Source organism: Cucurbita maxima, unplaced genomic scaffold, assembly GCF_002738345.1.
Source record: "Cucurbita maxima cultivar Rimu unplaced genomic scaffold, Cmax_1.0 Cma_Scf00019, whole genome shotgun sequence".
NCBI classification, from domain to species: Eukaryota; Viridiplantae; Streptophyta; class Magnoliopsida; order Cucurbitales; family Cucurbitaceae; genus Cucurbita; species Cucurbita maxima.
In genome coordinates, this window is record NW_019272035.1 from 2,950,324 (window position 1) to 2,969,737 (window position 19,414).

The 19,414-nt window shown below is 36.6% G+C and overlaps 1 protein-coding gene across 1 annotated transcript; it reads right to left on the reverse strand.

Moving 5' to 3' along the window:
• Positions 1-7,469: 7,469 nt before the first annotated feature.
• Positions 7,470-10,324, reverse strand: LOC111493955 (protein NRT1/ PTR FAMILY 4.6-like). Its single transcript, XM_023143902.1, has 5 exons — positions 10,229-10,324; positions 10,039-10,156; positions 9,732-9,949; positions 8,736-9,119; positions 7,470-8,514 (listed from the first exon to the last, which is right to left on the reverse strand). The coding sequence occupies exons 1-5, from the start codon at positions 10,229-10,231 to the stop codon at positions 7,567-7,569; spliced, it is 1,671 nt and encodes a 556-aa protein (XP_022999670.1). The 5' UTR covers positions 10,232-10,324; the 3' UTR covers positions 7,470-7,566.
• Positions 10,325-19,414: the final 9,090 nt, after the last annotated feature.

Genomic DNA, 19,414 nt, shown 5'->3' on the forward strand with positions numbered 1-19,414 from the left:
AATGTTGAGTTTCAAATTATTTAAAATTAATTTATTCATTCATGTTTTAATAAAACATTTTCTCTCAAAACATAACTCGAGGCTCGATCGTACATTAGAATTGTTCGCGAAGTATGATTTTACATGGTTGACTTGTTCGCTGGGTTAGAAAAGGTGTCATACATTTGTTGTCCCGCTACCAAGAAAATGTGGTTGTGACAAGTGGTTTCAGAACTTAGTTAGCTCCTTGACCTATTGAGATTGAAACAATGCTGACGACAAAGTTGACTCCTAAATCGCTAGCCGATCAACTTACCTTGATGGAAGAAGAAATGACGGTTCTTAAAAGAAATGCCCAACTCTATGCATTTCTTAGAAACCCAACTAGTAGAACTAGATGAAAAAGTTTGTGATATAGAAGCTAAAAAGCCTAACCGAATGAGTTTTCGATCAAAGAGTTGGTATTTAAGATTTGATACCAAATGATATGATATCAGCACAAGGGCTCTGATAACAAATGATATGAAATCACTACAAGGACCAAAGACTTGTCAGGAAGTACAAAGGATCAATCAGTCAAAGTTCTCAAGAAGATCGGGTTTACGTCTTACATAGTGATTACCCATATGGATGAAAATTGAACTACTAATCCTTGTGAGTAACTTAGAACCTTACCACTCAGACCTAGACGATGAGAGTAGTAATTCCATCACGATTTCGATAGCCATACTAGTGATTTGGAGGAGATCTCTCACGAAGTATTCACACTCTGTATTATGATGTTAGAAGATGGTTGCATGCACACTCTGTTCTTTATCTAGGACCCATTTCTATGATAAGCCTAGGGAATTGATGTTAGGAGTGATAAGTCACCCCAGCCAGACTTAACCTTCCCTTAGGAACTTAGCGGATTACCACGGCAACAAGGTACCTCAAGAGTGTTCATAGATTGCTAGTGTGAGAACGGTATCTATAGCTTCCTGGGAGGACCAAGGGTTCCTGACTAGTCCTTACTGCTCTTAGCCATTTTGCATGGGAAATGTGTCCCCACGTCGTACAACCCATTAGCTGCATGGGAACGGGTTGGGTCGCGCCCCTCATAGGGAGACTATATGGGCTTAGGGTATTCAGCACACCCCTAGGCTAGATATCATGTAGTCCGAAATAACCATGTAGAGGTAGCGCCTCATAGAGAGATATCGACCATATCAGCTTGGCGTAAGGAACCTCTAGATGTCTAATGAAAGGACGATGAACCAGTGAAACCCAAAGGGCATGCTCCAAGGGACTAAGATTAGAACCAGATGTCCTAGAATCGAATTAGGAGACCGTGGGAACCTGTTAAGTTAGAATGTGAAGAGAGCCTACAAGTAGGTGGCTTACTGAGTATAATTTTTATACTCATTCCTTTTTACCTTTTTTGTCAGGTGTCGGTCGAGGTGGAGGAGCGTTCGAGAGCTGTGCGGTCACAGAGGAGGTCGTTCCGGAGCATCAATCCCTTTTGGATCTTCTGGAGTCTTTTGTAAATTTCTTTTATATTTTTATTGTATTTCTTTTTTGTAAATTTAAATCCTCTTTTGAAATATTTGAGAAGTACACTGACTTTCTTCTATTTTAATTTTACTGTATTTTCATCTTTTTATTTTATTTTATTTTATTTTCTTCTTGTTTGTTTTCGATTTCGTCTTTTGGGTTACGATCCAAGCTTCGAAACCTCGAAAATTGGGTCGTGACAAAACATGTGATCATCGACATAGAGACTTACATGTAATACTTTGGCTTCTTTTCCTCTCTTGATGAACAAAGTGTACTCGTAGTCTCACTTCTCAAAACCTTCCTTCATAAAATAGGCTTCTATACGGCTCTACCAAGCACATGGAGCTTGCTTAAACCCATAGAGTGCCTTCTTTAACTTGTAAACCTTCTGCTCATGTCCCTTTTGCACATATCCACAGGGTTGCTCCACAGAGACCTCTTTATTCAAATCACCATATAGAAATGCATATTTCACATCTAACTTATAGATGGACCAGCCTCTTTGAGCTGCAATTTACCAATAATCAACAAATTGTTCCTCGGCTCTGGCACATAGAACACTCATGTGATTATCATTATGATTTCATTCACTTGCAGGCGTACATTACCCTTTCCAGTTACAACCATGCTTGAGTTGTTGCCCAGCCTCACTGAATCTCTGAAACTTCCATCTGAAAAATATTCCTTCTTTCCACACATACGATTGCTACATCCCGAGTCAAGAAACCACATATCTTCTCTATTGGCCTTATTCATATTCACGCAAGTCATCAGCAGCATCTCTTCTTGAGTCTCTGCATAGTTTGCCTCCTTCTCCTTGCTTTGACATTCCCATTGAAAATGTTCTATCTTGTGACAATTATAGCACTCCACTATGACATTGTTGAAGGTTTGTCCCCTACCCAAGGTTATATACTGTAAGCCGCTGTTATTTCTCTCTTGCTTGCTTATATAATGTCTCTTTCAAAAATATCTCTTTCGAAAATCTCTCTCTGCCCTCGCTTTCTAAAATCTTCTCTTAAAACTGAGACCAGAGGCTCGAGCATACATCGCTTGGCCATAGGCGACGCAAGAACGAATTGACTTAGCTCACTTGTCGTTGGAAAGTGAGTGCCGCACAATCGCAAATAAGTGCGATTGTGACTCTTATTTGTATTTGAAAAACAAAGAAGAAGAAGACCAAATACTATAAACAAAATTTGAAAAAAAATAAAAGGAAAGAGTGGGAGTATAGGAAGAGAGGAGTATAGATAGAATACCAAATACTATAAACAAAATCAAAATGGAAGAAAAATAAAAGAAGAGAAAATACAGAGAATGACAGAATTACTGTTAACAAAGACAAAAGAAAAAAAAAAAATACAGGAAAAAAAATAAAAGGAAAGAGTTTGGAGTAAGAATCTATTAGAATTGGCCAATGTATGAGTTATGATAATGTGTGAGTTATGATGATGTGTGAGTTATGATACTTGATGATGTGCGTAGTATATATATATTTCGATGAATGACGTACTTAATATGTTTGATGCACTTTATGAAAATATGATGAGGATGATGATTACGTGACGTTTACCTTAATATGATGATATTTTCCATATTGAGCATGCTATATGATGATGAGTGCCATATTGCATCATGTCGTTAGATCGACATAGGACACAACTCTAAGAGCATGAAAATGATATTGATATAAACTTCTACGAGTATGTGTTACCTAGAGTAACAAAGAGATGAGACTAGAGGGTTGTGTTAGAAGAGATATTATGATGGATTTAGAGGGATCTCATGCATATTTTATGTTCATAAGCATAGGGCTACTTCCCCTAGAGATGATGAGTGCGGACGTGCACAGTATGATGATGAGTGTGAATGCACACAGATGAGGGTATTCATGAGGCGCATGACACTATGGGGTTCCGTTGACCTCCAGACGTCGCTACAGATTAGCTTGACTAGAGGGTCCAGGCGGTGTGCGAGCGCCCTAGAGATTCACACTCACACATGTGAGTCGTGTGTAGGGATGTACTACGCATCCAATTTTTTCGAGATTGGAGGCCACCCTTATGATGATTAGAGATAGGTCCCTAAATCATGATTGCATGTGTTTTCATTTGCATGGCCTCTCTATAGTGGGGCCACTTATTGAGTATTTTTCGAAATACTCAGGTGGTGTGCCATACCATTTTTTTCAGGTAAAGGCAAGACACACTTGTGTAGAGAACGGCGACATTGCGAGCAGAGACTATGACACGTGCATATGGTAGATTCATATTTAAATTTCTAGGTTTAAGTTAGAATAAGATGTTATGTATTTTATTGTTTTAAATTATTTTGTAGTGATTCTATTTTCTCTAAATTTCAGTATTTCGTATTTAAACACGTAAGATCATGGCTGTATTTTTCAGAGAAGTTGTTTAAGTGTTTTTCGAAGTTTACATTATAAATGATGTTCATGTAAGAGTTATATTTCTGCATTATAGATGATCATGAGACGTTAGTAGTGACTCTGAGTATGTGGAAGTTTAGGATCGTTACAAAGACACGGAGAAGTCGAAGTGATCCTAGTCGATAGAGTTAGGAAAGTTTGAAGATTTGTATAGAGAGTTTGAAAATTCCTCATCAAATGGAAGAACCTCCCTACACAAAAGATAAGTTGGGAACGCGCCGAAAACCTAGACTCTGTCGTGATCCATATTGCTAAATTTAAATATAGTACGTTGACAAAGACGTTAACTAATTAGGTGGGAGAGTATGTAACGATCATCCTTGTCCAAAGCATATTGCTTGTGGACATATTATATTAATTTTTATTATATTTGCTTTTCTGTTGTATTAATTTTTATTATATTTTTTGTGTATGACTTTTGTCTACTCTTGTCAAACCGGATTTTCCTCAAAATGTAGTACACGGTGGGACAAGTAGTCATCAAACTTCCCTCATATCTCTTGCCCACAATGAAAGTGACATTCACAATACTTTCTTTTAAATTGTTTTGGACTAATTTCTTTGTCCACGTTTTATAAATCATTCTCTCTTGAAACATAACTCGAGACTCAATCGAATGTTAGAACTGTCTACAAAGCACGGTTTTTGCATGGCTGATTTGTTCTCTGAATTAGAACAAGTATCACAATCGTTGTCTCGCTGTCAAGAAAGTACGATTGTGACATATGGCATCTTGAATATGTTCGAAAAATCGTGCTACATTAAGAATGTCGGGCATTTTCAAACCTGAATGCTTGAAGAATAACATATGAATGAATTTTATATTAAATTATGTGGTATTGTGATTAGGGTTTGATAAGTGGTAGTTGCATCCCTTAAATGATGGATATGACTTTCTATGTATACATTTTCGCCATCCAAATTAGTTGTCCATGTTGTATATTTAATCGGCTGAAATCAAGAAAGGGAGCCATCACGCCTCGGCTCGGTTGTAGCCAGCTCGATAACACCCTTCCTGCCCTCATTGGCTTAGTTTTGAGGAGCCTCACAAGCCTTCATTCCCATTTCGAGCCATTTTTGCATAATAGAAACACTACTATGGTCACCCATGGTCACAAATTCTCCCTACCATCCTTTATCCAAAAACATTTTTAGAAAGATCGAGTATTAAACATAGTAAGTAAAAAAACCCTCCTATTAGAGTTAGATATGTATAATCCTAAAAGATATTTAGAAATCAAAGAACCTACCATTATTCGAAATTGGTTAAAGTCCCTTGTCCACATAGATGAGTAGTTGCCACACGACCTACTCACGAAAGAGTAGGACAATTCGTACACATACGAACAGATAATTAGTCTCAAAGTCAGTCTACTTCACTTCACACAATCTAAAGTAATTTTATGCTATAATATCCGTGCATACCGCTGTATAAGATATCTTACGTCTTATGTAATTCCTTGTGCACAAGTAGATAATTACTATGACGTTGACCGATAGCCGAGTCATTGACCGGAGCCGCGCTGCTGACCGCATAAGTGAATGGAGCCAAGCCATATGTAGGAGCTGGGCTAAGGTTGCTGAAATTGGGTTGAAGTTGGAATGGACCTGATTTGACTTGGAAATTGAGCTGGGCTGTAAGTGTGATGTTGGGCTGAACTAGTGGTTAAAGTGGGCTTGGGCTTATTTGGGTTGAAAAATGGCAATTTATTGGGGTGAACGAGTCCAAACAACTCGAACATGTGTTAAAAATATTCTATATTAAACGGGGTGGGGACTAGATGGAATGGGATTGGGGACCTCATGTGCCAGCTACCGGGTCAACCTATTTGATCCTACACTCCCTCCTCCAGAGCGAATTTACAGTATAGAGACTCTGTTCACGATACCGTTGGTCATTTCTACATGGTTAGGGTGTCTAGTCGCCTCGAAGCACTTTCCCTATCCGACTATGCCTACCTCAATAGTATGAGTACCATAGTGGAACCTTGATGGAACGGATACTATAGTGGATAGGTACCGAAAACTCCAACAACATTGTCTTACTATTACCATTCTCGGAAGCTACCTTGGTCGTGCTTGGTTGTCATAGAGGTATACTAGGTTAGTAAGGGCTTCTAGGTAGTTTAAATCTCATCTATCGTTTTTAGGATGCTTGAGGTTAGCTCCTTGGGACTAATCCAAATCTTTGGGTGCACTCAGGTCTAGACCTCTAATTGCTACTCACGATCTTGGACTGCAAGGTCTATTGAAATCGTTTTGACCTAGGTCAAAGTGTAAACCGCACTAGTTCGAGCACCATAATCTTAATTGAGTTATGTCTTGCATGTTTTAGGGAGATATACTTATCAATCACCTAAGCCTGTAACCCATAATTTTAACTTCACCTTAGACATATGGGGGAACTGAAAAGGTTTATTGGATTCCCAGGGGCTTAATGAGTTTTTCTTGCTCCAAGTTACTCTGTTCTGACTCAAGTCTTCCTTAATCTTGGAGTACTATGGTCTAGACCCTTTAACCCTTGCTCGTGATTCTAAAGTGCTCGGTCTATTGGAGGTGTCTTAACCTAGTCCATCCTCCTTTCTAACACAATTGAAAGCATATAAAATAACATTTATCACAAATCTCATCAAAAGGGTTATTTTGGTAATATCTTACATCATGCATAACATACTCATCTATATTGCCCAACTCATATCCAAGTCATGCATATTCTCTTTTTAGCTTTACAAAATACATAAAATAACATACTTCTCGGAAATCTCAACCGAGGGGCATAACACTAATTTTACCATAACAGACGTATAGTACATACTCATCCAAAAATGTCTTTCAGAAGTCTTTAACATGCATCTAATGATAAGGAATGCTCATCCAAAAATACTAACCACCTAAGGTAAGGAATGCTTGAATGCTAGCACGATTCCTACCAGTATTATTTGCCTAAAATCTATGTGGTTACTTACTTGGATTATGCGTGCCTTTTTGAGCTAGATTTTCCATGGGTTAGGAACTCCAAAGTTTGTGAATTTCTCTTAGAGGTCCCAATTCAAGCGGTAATAAAGTCAATTTTGGAATCAGAATGAAAAATAATCGTACGGAATCAAATCGCACCAAAAACTAATGCGTGAATGGATTAGAGAATACACGTGGACCAAGTTAGTAGAGTTTTCTTCTGATTTCTTCTTACTCGGTCGCTAACGCGTGTCAATTTCTTCTTCCTCACAACTCGATTTTCTAGATTTTCCTTATGATTTCCGATTCATCCCATTTTCTTCTTATTTTTATATCTTTTTCTACCCAATTTGAATCAACTCGATTCCTTCACTAAATTAGTAGAGCTTTCCTCCGTAGATATCCGACTTTTTTCACAAAACTTGTGTGAACGGTATCTAGAATTCATTAGTGACAAAATAATTCGACCCATTTGTAAATTTAATCTTCTTAATATACCCTCATTCTTCTTTTCTGAAGATCTCTTAAATTAATGAAATCATCACTAGAATAAAAAGAAAAAACGTATATATCTGTATATAATATATTGAACAGTTAAGTATTGAGGAAGATACAATAACATATCATCATAGAGCCCTAAAATTTGCATATCACTTTCTCTCTATGGTGGACCGATATTTATACTTGAGGGCCCAAAAAAGGAAATGCAAGAAATTCAATGCACTAAGCGCACACATGAGCCAGTAGAACTTATGAAGATCATAGTGATTGATGTCTTGGCCAGACAGCCAAGGCGAGTGGGACGACTTGGCAGTGACACGGTTGACAAGGGACACAATAACGGAGCTTAGATAGTAGCCAACCGCCAATGAAGCCCAAGAGAGAGCCGTAGCCAAAGACCTCATGGTAGGAGGAGCCTCGGTAAAGAAAAACTCCAACAACCCCGCCAAGGTGAACAAGTCCGCGGACCCCAAGAACAAGTACTGGAAGGCAATCCAAAGGAACGTGATGGGGAGCGGGTGGGCCGCGGGGTGGGCGTCCGCAACGGCCTTACGCTTGACCTCGATAAGGGCGGCGATGACCATGGCGACGATTGAGAGAAGTAGGCCGACGCCGATGCGTTGGAGGTGAGTGATACCGGATTCAGTTCGAGTGAGGGTGCGAGCGAAGGGGACGATGAGATGGTTGTAGAGCGGGGCGAGGATTATGATGAAGATTACAGGGAAGATAGGGAGAGAGGCGGGTGGGAATTTGATGGATCCGATTTGAGTGTTCATAGTCGAGGCTTGTTCGACGGAGAAGGTGGAGAGTTGGGCAAGGCATGAGTTGAGAATTATGGTGCATGCGAAGATTGGGAGGAGTTTTAAGACTATTTTAACGTCTTCAAGTTGTTGGGTTGTGCAGCTTAGTGATGGGTGGAAGGGTGGGGTTTGGATAGCTTTGTTTAGGAATTTGAGGGTTTGGGTTGGTGGTGTGGTGTGTGTTGGCTCCTTGGTTGGCTTTGGGGTTGTGGTGGATGGGCTTCTTGTCATGCTTGCTACTGCGTTTGTTGCTGTTTTGTTTCTCCTTCTACCGTTCAATGTTGCTGCTACCAATACCTGAATCATCAAACCCAACCTAAAATTTAAAACAAAATACAGAAATTCTTCGGTTTCAATAATACCTTCAAATTTCAAGCGATCAATTTTTACAAAATTTTAACATAATTTGAGTCTACAATCAAAACCCATTACTTTAAACTCATAGCAACGTTTGAATAAACAAAAGAAAGAGATATAAATGAAAATAGAAAAAGGAAGGTTTAATGAAAGAGAAGTACCTTGAGAATGGTGGTAAGAGGAGCAGCAGTGGGGATCTTATTACGATAAAAACAGGAACCAGAGAGGAACAAAGGAATAGACACCAAAATAGCGATGGTTGAGATTCCAAATCCCCACTCCCACCCCAAGTTGTCTTCTATCCACACCACCAATGTCACACCCACAAGCGCCCCACACGACAGGCTAAACACGAAGTAGTTGAAGAAACTCGACCTCCCCCTCCTCCCCTCCGCCGTCCCCTCCTCGAACTGCTCCGCCCCATGCGCTGCCAACGACCCCTTTATCCCCCCCACCCCCACCGCCACCAGGTACAGCCCCACGAACACCGCTGCCGCCGATGCCGCCGATGCCGCCTTCGCTTCCACCGTGAGAATCACCAACCCCTTTTACATCCAATTCCAAAAAAAAACAACCCTTTTATGTCGTCAACAACACACTCTCCCCTCCTGTCTTTTCACACCAAAGTTTTTTTTTTTTTTTTTTTTTTAATTTATCATTTTTCCTCCATCCAAATTATACGTCATGCAATTTGTAAAGCTGTGGGAATACTATTTTTTATTTTTATTCATGGTAATCATAAAAATTTTAATCAATTTTCCCGTCCTAAAATTACATTTTTAGAAAGTTAGATCAAAAGGCGTTAAGTCGGTGGGAAGATTTCGAACCTATGACCTTCCTTTTAACATTTATCTTAATTGAATTAACCTATTTTCATCTTCGAGTTTTGAACATATCGTGAAGATGGTAATCGTATTATATTTTTTTATTATTATAAAGATGGGTTTGTTGGGATGTGTGTCATTATCTTGGAAAGAAATGGGTACATACGTTATTTTGGCTGTGGGGACATTACTTTCATTCAATTCATTTCATTTTCCAACTCAATAAAAACAAAACAAAAATTATTATTTTTCTCACTTTCTTTTTAAAAATTAACTTTTAAATAAAAAAAAATACACCCATTTAGTATTGAGAGGAGAGTACAGAGTACGAACCAGAAACTCGAGAAGAGAGGAGAATAGAAAGACGTAATAAGTGGTGAAAAAGGCATCAGAGAGGAAGCCACCAAGAAGGGCGAGAAGGAAGGCAGTGCCCATGAAATTGGTGACATGGTTAGCGGATTTGGCAGGTGAAAATTGCATGTACTTCCTCAAAAACATCACCAAGTTGCTTGCATTAGCCAAAAACGCTAAATTCTCGAGTACTTCCACTCCTAATATAACTCAATATTAACATAATATAATTCAGTATTAATTGACATGTACTACAAAAATAAAAGGGAGATTCGAAGAGTTCACTAACCTAACACAAACACAGCCGCCCTCATGCCGCCGTGCCGCCCTCTAACCGCCGGCCTCCTCCGCCAGTCGACGTAACCTTCCCATACGCCGCCGCCGTCGCCCTCCTCCTTAACAACTTCCTATAACAAACAATCGAAGAAACATTTTAGAAGGATCAAAGGTTGAAAAGAAGGAAATTTGGAGAAACCCACCATTTTTGTGAATGGATGGAGGCGATTTGACTGAAAATTTGGGGTTTTGTTGGGGTGGCTGAGGTGATATTTATAGAGTAAAGAAAAATGGAGAGGGGGAGAGGTTTAAGGGAAACGCTCCTCTCTTTAACAAATCTGAATTATTCCTTTTCACTTTGGTACGGGACAAGAACAACTTTAACTATATTTTCTTTTCAATTATTTGACGTAATTATTATTATTATATTTTATAAAACTAAATAGTGATCTATATATTATATGCTTTTTGTGATTTGAAATATATAAATTTTTTTTTTTTTTGTTGGGTTTTAATTCAATAAATTGCTTTGTAACTTCGTATTTGGTAGGTAAAATAATTTTTCTGGTGCTATTTATTGGATGAAAGTCACACGTGAACTAATTTAGGAAATGATCATACATTTATAATCAAAGAATACTAGGAAACCCAAACATCCATTAGATATTACCATTTTTGGGCTTTCGCTTTAAAACGTCCACACCCTTATAAAAGGTGTTTTGTGTTCCTCCCCAACAATTGTCAGACATCACAACTGAACTCAAGTAAATTTATAATCTAACTCAAGTCGTATAGGTTTTTTGAACATATCTACATATAATAAGAGTAATTGGAACGTAATCGAACATAGTTAGTTTGAAAATAATTTTAGATCATGGTAACTTGTAAGAAACATGTAAAGGGAAAGCATATGCTTGAAAGGACCTTTTGGCACTTCAAAATTCAGACTTTTAGACGTTATAGAAACCTGTATCTGGCATAGACTAGACGCAAGGGAAATTCTCAAGCTATTTTAGTGCATGTTGGGTGAAATAAATGTTTTTATTAAAGAACGGTTTAAAATTATCGGTGTTTTTATACAATTTTTTTTTTTGTTTGATTTGATTTATATTCAAAATGCATTTTGTAATATCAAACTACTCGATAAAACTATTATAAGTGATCTATTCTCCACAATGGTATGATATTGTCCTTGATTCCATTTTTCTTGATTGGCACGGCTACGTTTAGGGCATGGCTCTGATACCATGTTAGACGAACACAACTCTCCACAATGGTATGATATTGTCCACTTTGAGTGTAAGCTCTCATGGCTTTGCTTTAGGGTTCCCCAAAAGGCCTCATACCAATGAAGTTAGTATTTCTCACTTATAAACCCATGATCATTCCCTAAATTAGCCGATGTGGGACTTTCATCATCCAACAAGAGACATTGGTGGACGTCGATGGTTATGGTGATCGTTGGTCGAAGCGATTGGTGATAGTCATTGGTCAGTGGTGAGCGGTTGGGCATAGGCTAAGGTAAAGGTGAAAGTTAAGATAGTTAAGGATGTTTATATGACTCGATAATCTATACTTTTTTTTTATATGGGATGGGTTCGCGAGTTGACTTTTTTTTAACAAGTCAACCCAGCTAACCTAAGCAATTTTCAAAACAACCTAACTATACCCTACTTTTAAAATTATTATGAACATTAAAAATATTTTACTCTGGTAATTGATGTTAGAGATGGGTTGTGATTTGTGAATATTTGATATTTGAGTTTGATGAGATTTTAGTTTAACCTGTATTATGGATAAATATGATTTTTTTTGTAAATAATTAAAAAAAATAGCTCAACAACCTAACCCAATTCAGCTAGATTTGAGTTCGGTTTGGTCGTAAACTCTATCGAGGTTCCTCACATCACCAATCCAACCAATTCGAATTTGTGAGACGGTCCAAATGATGTTTTCACCTCAATCCAATACATGCATTAGACTTGGAAAAAGGCAACATTAAATATATAACAACCCGAAAAGATAAAATTATATTGTTCGTCCCAGTATTGCACAGATTCAACCCTACAAGAAACAAAACAATTTCAGTAAGTCAATTTTTAAATTTATTTTTCGTCAAAATTTCATCAATTTATTACAAATCTCTTGAATTATATCAAATCAACTCGTATTTTTAATTTCAAGAATTTTAAATATCAAATAATAAACTTGATTTGGAAAGAAAAAGAGATAAATATATATGTTAGAGGTATTTTTTTATTCTCAATAATTAGGCTACAACGTGATTGATCTTTGCGGTCATTTTATTTTAATTGATATCATTGAGATGATGGATCTGAGGTTGAATTGTATCTTGAGGAGCAGATTCAAGCGGGTACCAAAAATAATTAGTAATTCCAGCCTAGGTCAACTAAGTAAGTGGCTCCACTATTGGTTTGGTTGGAAGAATTACTTTATATACGATGACACGTGCCAAATGGCTCTTGCACGTATTATATGTGTGATATTATTTGATATGTGATATTATGTTATGTTACAAAATATGATATGTCAAATAATATTTATGGTATCAACGAAATGTCATGATATGTTACGATAAACTATGTTATGTTATGAGATATCATGATATACTATGATTGTTATGTTAGACTATGATAGATATGCTATGACATGTCGTGATTTAATATGTTATGTTTATGGTATCCATGATATGTTTTGAAATAAGAAAATCTATGATATGCAACGCCCTATTGCCATGATTTGAAATTTATGTTATAAATAAAATGATGTATATGAATTTATGTACGCATAGCTACCGAGTTTAATAAGTGATGAAAGTATAGGATCTCATGCATAATTGTATGGTCACGTGCATTGGGATACTTCCCATTTATGATGAGTACGGATGTGTACACGATGAGACTAAATGACCATCATGTTTACCATGATGCTACAATGATTGCTATCCCCTACGGGTGTTTAGGCAACAACCTATTAGCGAGTGCTAGCCGACCAGCAAGTCTAGGGGGTGTGCGCATCCACTCGGTGAGCCCACACTCAACTTAGCCTAAACTTAAAAGTCGCATAAGAGAATGAAATGAAATGATGTTTTGAATGATAGGTCCCCCATGTTTTATGAGATTGCATTTCTGACCTCAATAGGGGAGTCAATTCTTGAGTATTTCTTAAAATACTCAAACCTTAAGCTAGTCTTATATTTTAGTTAAAGGACACTCATGTACGGATGACAGAGTCGTCGCGTTAAAGACCATGGAACTTGTGTTAAATAGTTGCACTTGATTTATCTCACTGCTCTCGTTATTAGATCAAACCATTGTTTTACTACTTTCTCTTATGTGTTGGATTGATTTAAGGTTTTTATTTTATTTTATTACGTGTAAGTTCATGAGATCGTTGCCAAATTGTTGTCTTGCTCGTCTCGTTCCCTCGACTCAACCACACAATTTTTTTTTTACTCTCGATTCCACCAAATCAGCGCGCCAACTTGAAGATTTGTGGACGTTGAGTAGTTCCCTCACTAAATTCTTGGAATTGATTTCAACCTGAAACTTTCGCATAATTGTTACGATGAAAGATGATTTTATAGTAATTGTAAATCTTGTGCTCGAGTAATTAGTTACCATAATTTTTCAAAATCGATCACTTGTCTACAAGTTTTGCGATCAAGTGTCTTTATTTGTCGATTAGAGTTCAGCTAGACAATCATGATCTAAGAAGAGTCATGAACAAGTATCCCTGTTCTAAAAATAAATTAGTCTCTTAGTTTTATTCGTTAGTATTATATATCTGTTTGCATATCTAACTCCAATAAGAGAGTATCTTACTAAATATTATTAACACTCGTCTTTTTTGAATTATAAAAGTCGAGTCGTAGTATTTATAATCCAAGCTGGCAAGTGTTATTATAATAAAATTATGAATATTTAAATCATATATGTATATCTGTCACACAGTTGTATAAAGTTAATATTGAATTAAAAAGCTATTAATTTTTCCATAAATGATTTTGGATTCTTTTGCATGTGTTGTTGACCATAAGAGAAAATGGGTATTAAATGCAAACTTAAGTGATAGCTTCATCATGCGCAAACGCATACCCAGATTTATATACAATGTTTCCAGATTTAATTTTCTCATCCGTAATATATATGTATTTATTTCTCTGATTTTGTATTCACTCAAATTAAACAAACAGCATTTATAACAAACGAGAAGCTTAGTCTTTAGCTACATTGGAGATAATATCTATTTAATGCTTCGATTTTACGTTCATTCACAATATACAATATTATATCATTGTAGAGACTCGTGGTTCCTAACACAAACTATCAAAGTCATCCTTTAACTTAGCCATGTTATTCTCAAGTATCGAATAAATAAGTTGTAAGTATCAAAGGTGTAGTCAAAGTAAGTATCGAACTAACTTTGTTCAAGGGCACCAAGAGAAGGAGATCTCGAGGAAGACTATAGGGTGTGCTTTGTTAGATAGGAGGATTGTTAAGAACTATTAGGAGGAGTCCCACGTTAGTTAATTAAGGGGGAATCATGGGTTTATAAGTAAGGAATACTACCTTTGTTGGTATAAAACCAAAAGCAAAAGTACGAGAGCTTATGTTTAAAATGGACAATATCGTACCATTGTGAAGGTTCATGATTCGTAACAAGGTTTGAATTTAATTCAGTTTCTAAATTATAATTTTATTCATTAGCAACTGTAACGACCCTAAATTTTCTACTTAATTTAAGATCGCTACTATATACATAATACGGAAATAATTCAATTGCAAGTTTATAATAAAATTAACCTTAATCTTGCGTGCTTCGTTTAAGGCCCTTAAACAAACTAATACAATTTGAAATAAAAAGGAAAGCAATATGAAATAAATGTCCTAAACTAATCTATATGCTGCTGAATGAAAATGCAATTAACGTATACTAACATATAGTCTATTAAATTTAAATACGAAACTATTCTAAGCATGTGTCATAGTCTCGTAGTTGCAATGTCACCGTCAACCGTACAGAGGTGCCTTACCTTTACCTTAAAAGTAGAGTAGCACATGACTAAAGTATTTTGAGAAATACTCAGTAAGCAACCCCTCTATCGGAGTTAAACGCAAACACATACAATTTCATGAATGAGACATCATAACAGTTTATTTTCCTACACACGGTCCACACGTGTGAGTATGGATCCACTATTCGGTTCGTACACCTCCTAGGTCCCTTTCTGGTCGGGCGAGCATTCTCTGGTAGCTGTTGATGCCGGACACCTGCTAGGAGTAGCGGTCCTCACGATTGCATTATGGTAAACATAATGACTGTTCCCCTGCCTCATAGCGTACGCGTCCATACTATCGTGAAGGAATATAAGTATCCCACGATGCATGAGCACACAAAAATGCATGAGGTCCCAACATTTTTCCATTTTATTTATCATTAATACAACCCTGCTAGCCTTCATACATATCGTATTATTTTCATATCATTTCTCATATCATTAATCATTTCTTTCATGTGTATGTTGGGGTTGTATTTCATACTAGTTTGTCATTTTACATGTCAATCATAGTATATCATTTATGTCGTATATCAGTCATGTCATAACGTTTTCATGCTTTTAAACATAACAATCTATAATGTGCACATATCATATCATGTATCATAACAGTACCATAATAATCTCGAGCATGTTGTCAACATATCATCTTATAACATAACATATCATAGCGCATATCAGCTCATCAAATACAACATAACAATCACATCGCATAACATTTACATATCATTTCATAACAATTTGCATAAATGGCCTATGACACGTGTGAAACCACAGACACGTGTCATCATACAACATACAATTCTAACCAACGTAGGGTCCCTTACTTGGTTTGTCTTAGCCGACGTTCTCCCTAATACGAGTACGTTTACTCTAGTTCCTCAAAAGTGCTCCAAACTATCACCAGTTGTCGTTCCTATTAGGTGGTTCATCGTCTTCCGTTAGTATTTCGCAATTCTAATTTAAATTCAACTTAAATTTGTGAAATACGACATTATAATGACCACAATTACCTTATTTAGGGTCAAAATCAAGTTTGAGAGGATCAAAACCGTGAAAATTGGGTCTAAATCTGATTAAAGTATTGATCTAGTTGATGGAAGAAAGCAAGTCATCTTGAATGACGTGAGAAAGTTGAAATTAAGGTCAAGTATTTAAGGTCTTCCAACATTAGTGTCCACATGATTGTTGATTCCAATGAAGCGCGTGAGCTACAAACGTACTAAATAGATTCTATTGCCCATGAAATTTTAGGAGAAGGCTCAATATGACATGATGAAGTTATGTATGAAATTTGGTGACTATTAGATTATGATAAGGGACTAAACCTAAGGTAGGTGTAAATGACTAAAATGCCCCTATAATTATGTACTATTGGCTTATGACCAAAGTGATCTCTGAATGACAAAATTTGATGAGGAGCCTTATGTCATGGTTTAAATGAATTATCAAAGTTAGGAGGCCATTGGAATATGTTAAGAATTTAAACCAGGATTTGTGGGTGGTAAATTACCAAAACACCCCTATAAGAATTCTAGGATGTTTTCAACACCTTAAAATACTCAAAATACTACGAAAATTTATATGAGACTCATTTACGATGTTAAGGTTAAGTATGAAAGATCTTAAGGAGATTAAGACAACGGGATATGAACCAAGAGGAAAAGTATGTAACTACCCCTCAAGACACCTTATAGAAATAAGGATTTTATGAATACCAAGTGACAAGATGCTTATAAAAGGTTTATACATACAAAGAAATGTTTATAACTCAAATGGATTAAGTTGTACTTGTGAGGATTGTTGAGAGGGAGTCCCAAATTGGCTAATTTAGGGAATGATCATGGGTTTATAAAAAAAAAAGGAATACATCTCCATTCGTATGAGGCCTTTTGGGAAAGCCCAAAGTAAAGCCATGAGAGCTGATACTCAAAGTAGACAATATCATACTATTGTGGAGAGTCGTGGTTTCTAACATGGTATCAGAGTCTTGCCCTTAACTCAGTCATGTCAATAGAATCTTTAAATGTCGAACAAAGAAGTTGTAAGTCTCGAAGGTGTAGTCAAAAGTGACTCAAGTGTCAAACAAAGGATGTACTTTGTTCCAAGACTCCAGAGAAGGAGTCGAGCCTCGATTAAGTGGAGACTGTTCGAGGGCTCCATAGGCCTCAGGGAAAGCATAAAGGAAAGCCACGAGAGCTTAGGCTCAAAGTGGACAATATCATATCATTGTGGAGAGTCGCGATTTCTAACGATACTTGTTAAGAATTTTTCCTTGGTTGTGCGTCAAGACTTAACATTTAACTTTTAGAATGAGAACCCGAGATATCCTAAAAACCTACCAATGAATAGTGCAACATGGTCGTATGACATAGACTACGTTGTAGGGAACATATGAATCCTTAGGTGTAGGTACTCAAACTATGTCGCAAGGAACGCATAAAGCCTTAGACATCGGTATACAGATTGTATCGCACAGAATGCATGAAGCCTTGGATGCAAGTATTAGACTATATCGCTGGGAATGTATGCAGCCTTAGGCATAGGTCAGGATTGAGTTGTTCATAGAGCATAGGACCCCACAGGTCGCTCAGGAGAGAGTCTAAGAGATAATAGCTCAAAACTCTAGACCAAGATCTTTCGTACAAAATTAGGTACCAAACAAGGGGTTAACCCTATAAAAATATGTTAAAAGAAGAAAGCAAGTCTCTTGACGGAAGTGGGAAAGTTGAGAATTAAGACTCAATTAAGTATTCGAGGAGTTCTAGCATTAGTATTGACACCTTAGCATTTTCTATTGAGCACATTAACTTTGATAAGAGGATATGATCCGATCATGCAACTATTTATTAAATGTAAGAAACTGACCAAGATATGCTTGAAGGTCGCTTGATGAACGACATATAAAAGTTTGGATTAAACTACCAGGTAAGTTCTTCATTGAACCTTTCAATGTTATAGATTGGATCAGACCAATAACATACAGTTCAGCTCTACCACAACCCCTCTTTGCAGTATATAACATATGTCATATATCAATGCTTCGCAAATACTTGATTGACAAGATGTATGCTCTAGAACCTCTGCAACTAGACAAGGACGTGAGTTATTCCTAATGGATGATTAATGATGATAAATGCATGAATAATACATGCATGTTACCTTAGATAATGACTAATGGGTGAATGATGCATATGGTTGTGTCAAAAGAATATTTTAAAAATGAAAAACTATAAAGACCTCATGCATTATGCGTGTTCATATATATCGGGTTACTTTTCCATTTATGATGATGATTACGGACGCATACACTATGATGATGATGAATATCATGTCTCGCATGACACTCGGGTTCTACTGACTTCCGACGTCGATACAGATAGCTAGTTCGACTATGATGAGTCCAGGGGGGTGTGAACCGCTTGGGGATCCGCACTTGCATGTCTGGGTCGTGTGTAGGGAAGTACTACACATCCAATTTGTCTGAACTAGAGGCCACCCCTATGATAGTTTTAACCATAGGTCCCAAGATCACGATTGACATGTGTTTACATTCTCTGACCCCAATCCTAGGGTCACTTAAGTATTTCTTAAAATACTCAACGGTGTGTTACTTCTATTTCAAGTAAAAGCAAGATACCTTTATACGGCCGACGACAACATCGCAAGTAGAAACTATAATACGTGCTAGATATTGGTATTTGATTTCTTAGACTTTAGGTCAGTATACGATGTTTTTACTTTTAATGGCTTATTTTTTTTATTTAATATTTTGTTAGGTTACTTTAAAGACCTTTGCCGTCCATGACAATATTTTAAGATGAAGTTTTAAAATATTTATTTCCGGATAAGAATAAAGAATATATTAAAATATAAAAATGAAAAAAGTAAATTAAGTAAAAAAATAAAAGGAAGGCAAGTTGAGGGAAAGGCAAATTGGTGTGAAATAAGGGATCAGTACCATCCAGATATGTCCACTACCGCAAATTGCTCTGAACACACAATTATTTTCTTTCTTTTTTTCTTTTTTTCTTTTTCTTTTTCTTTTTAGCTATTTTCATAAATTCAAAGCATCTTTTAAATTTTCAACCTTCAATCTCTTTCACCTTTCCCAGATTCCATTAATTTCTCTAATTTTCATTTCTCATTTTTTTAATAAATATTTATTATATTTGAAACACTTTGCTCCCACAACACTATAATTTAAATGTAGTGAATAATTTGTTCGTACATAACCGTTAGTAAGATCGGGGTTGGATCGGGTTGGATGTAGAGAATTTTTTGAACCAACTCAAAAGTTCGAGTTCTT

Coding starts and splice junctions, on each gene's coding strand:
- LOC111493955 (XM_023143902.1), bottom strand. Junction 9,120..9,731: donor CCTCTCTTCTCGAGTTTCTG/GTTCGTACTCTG, acceptor TGGATGTAAAAG/GGGTTGGTGATTCTCACGGT. Junction 8,515..8,735: donor CTCTTACCACCATTCTCAAG/GTACTTCTCTTT, acceptor TTGATGATTCAG/GTATTGGTAGCAGCAACATT.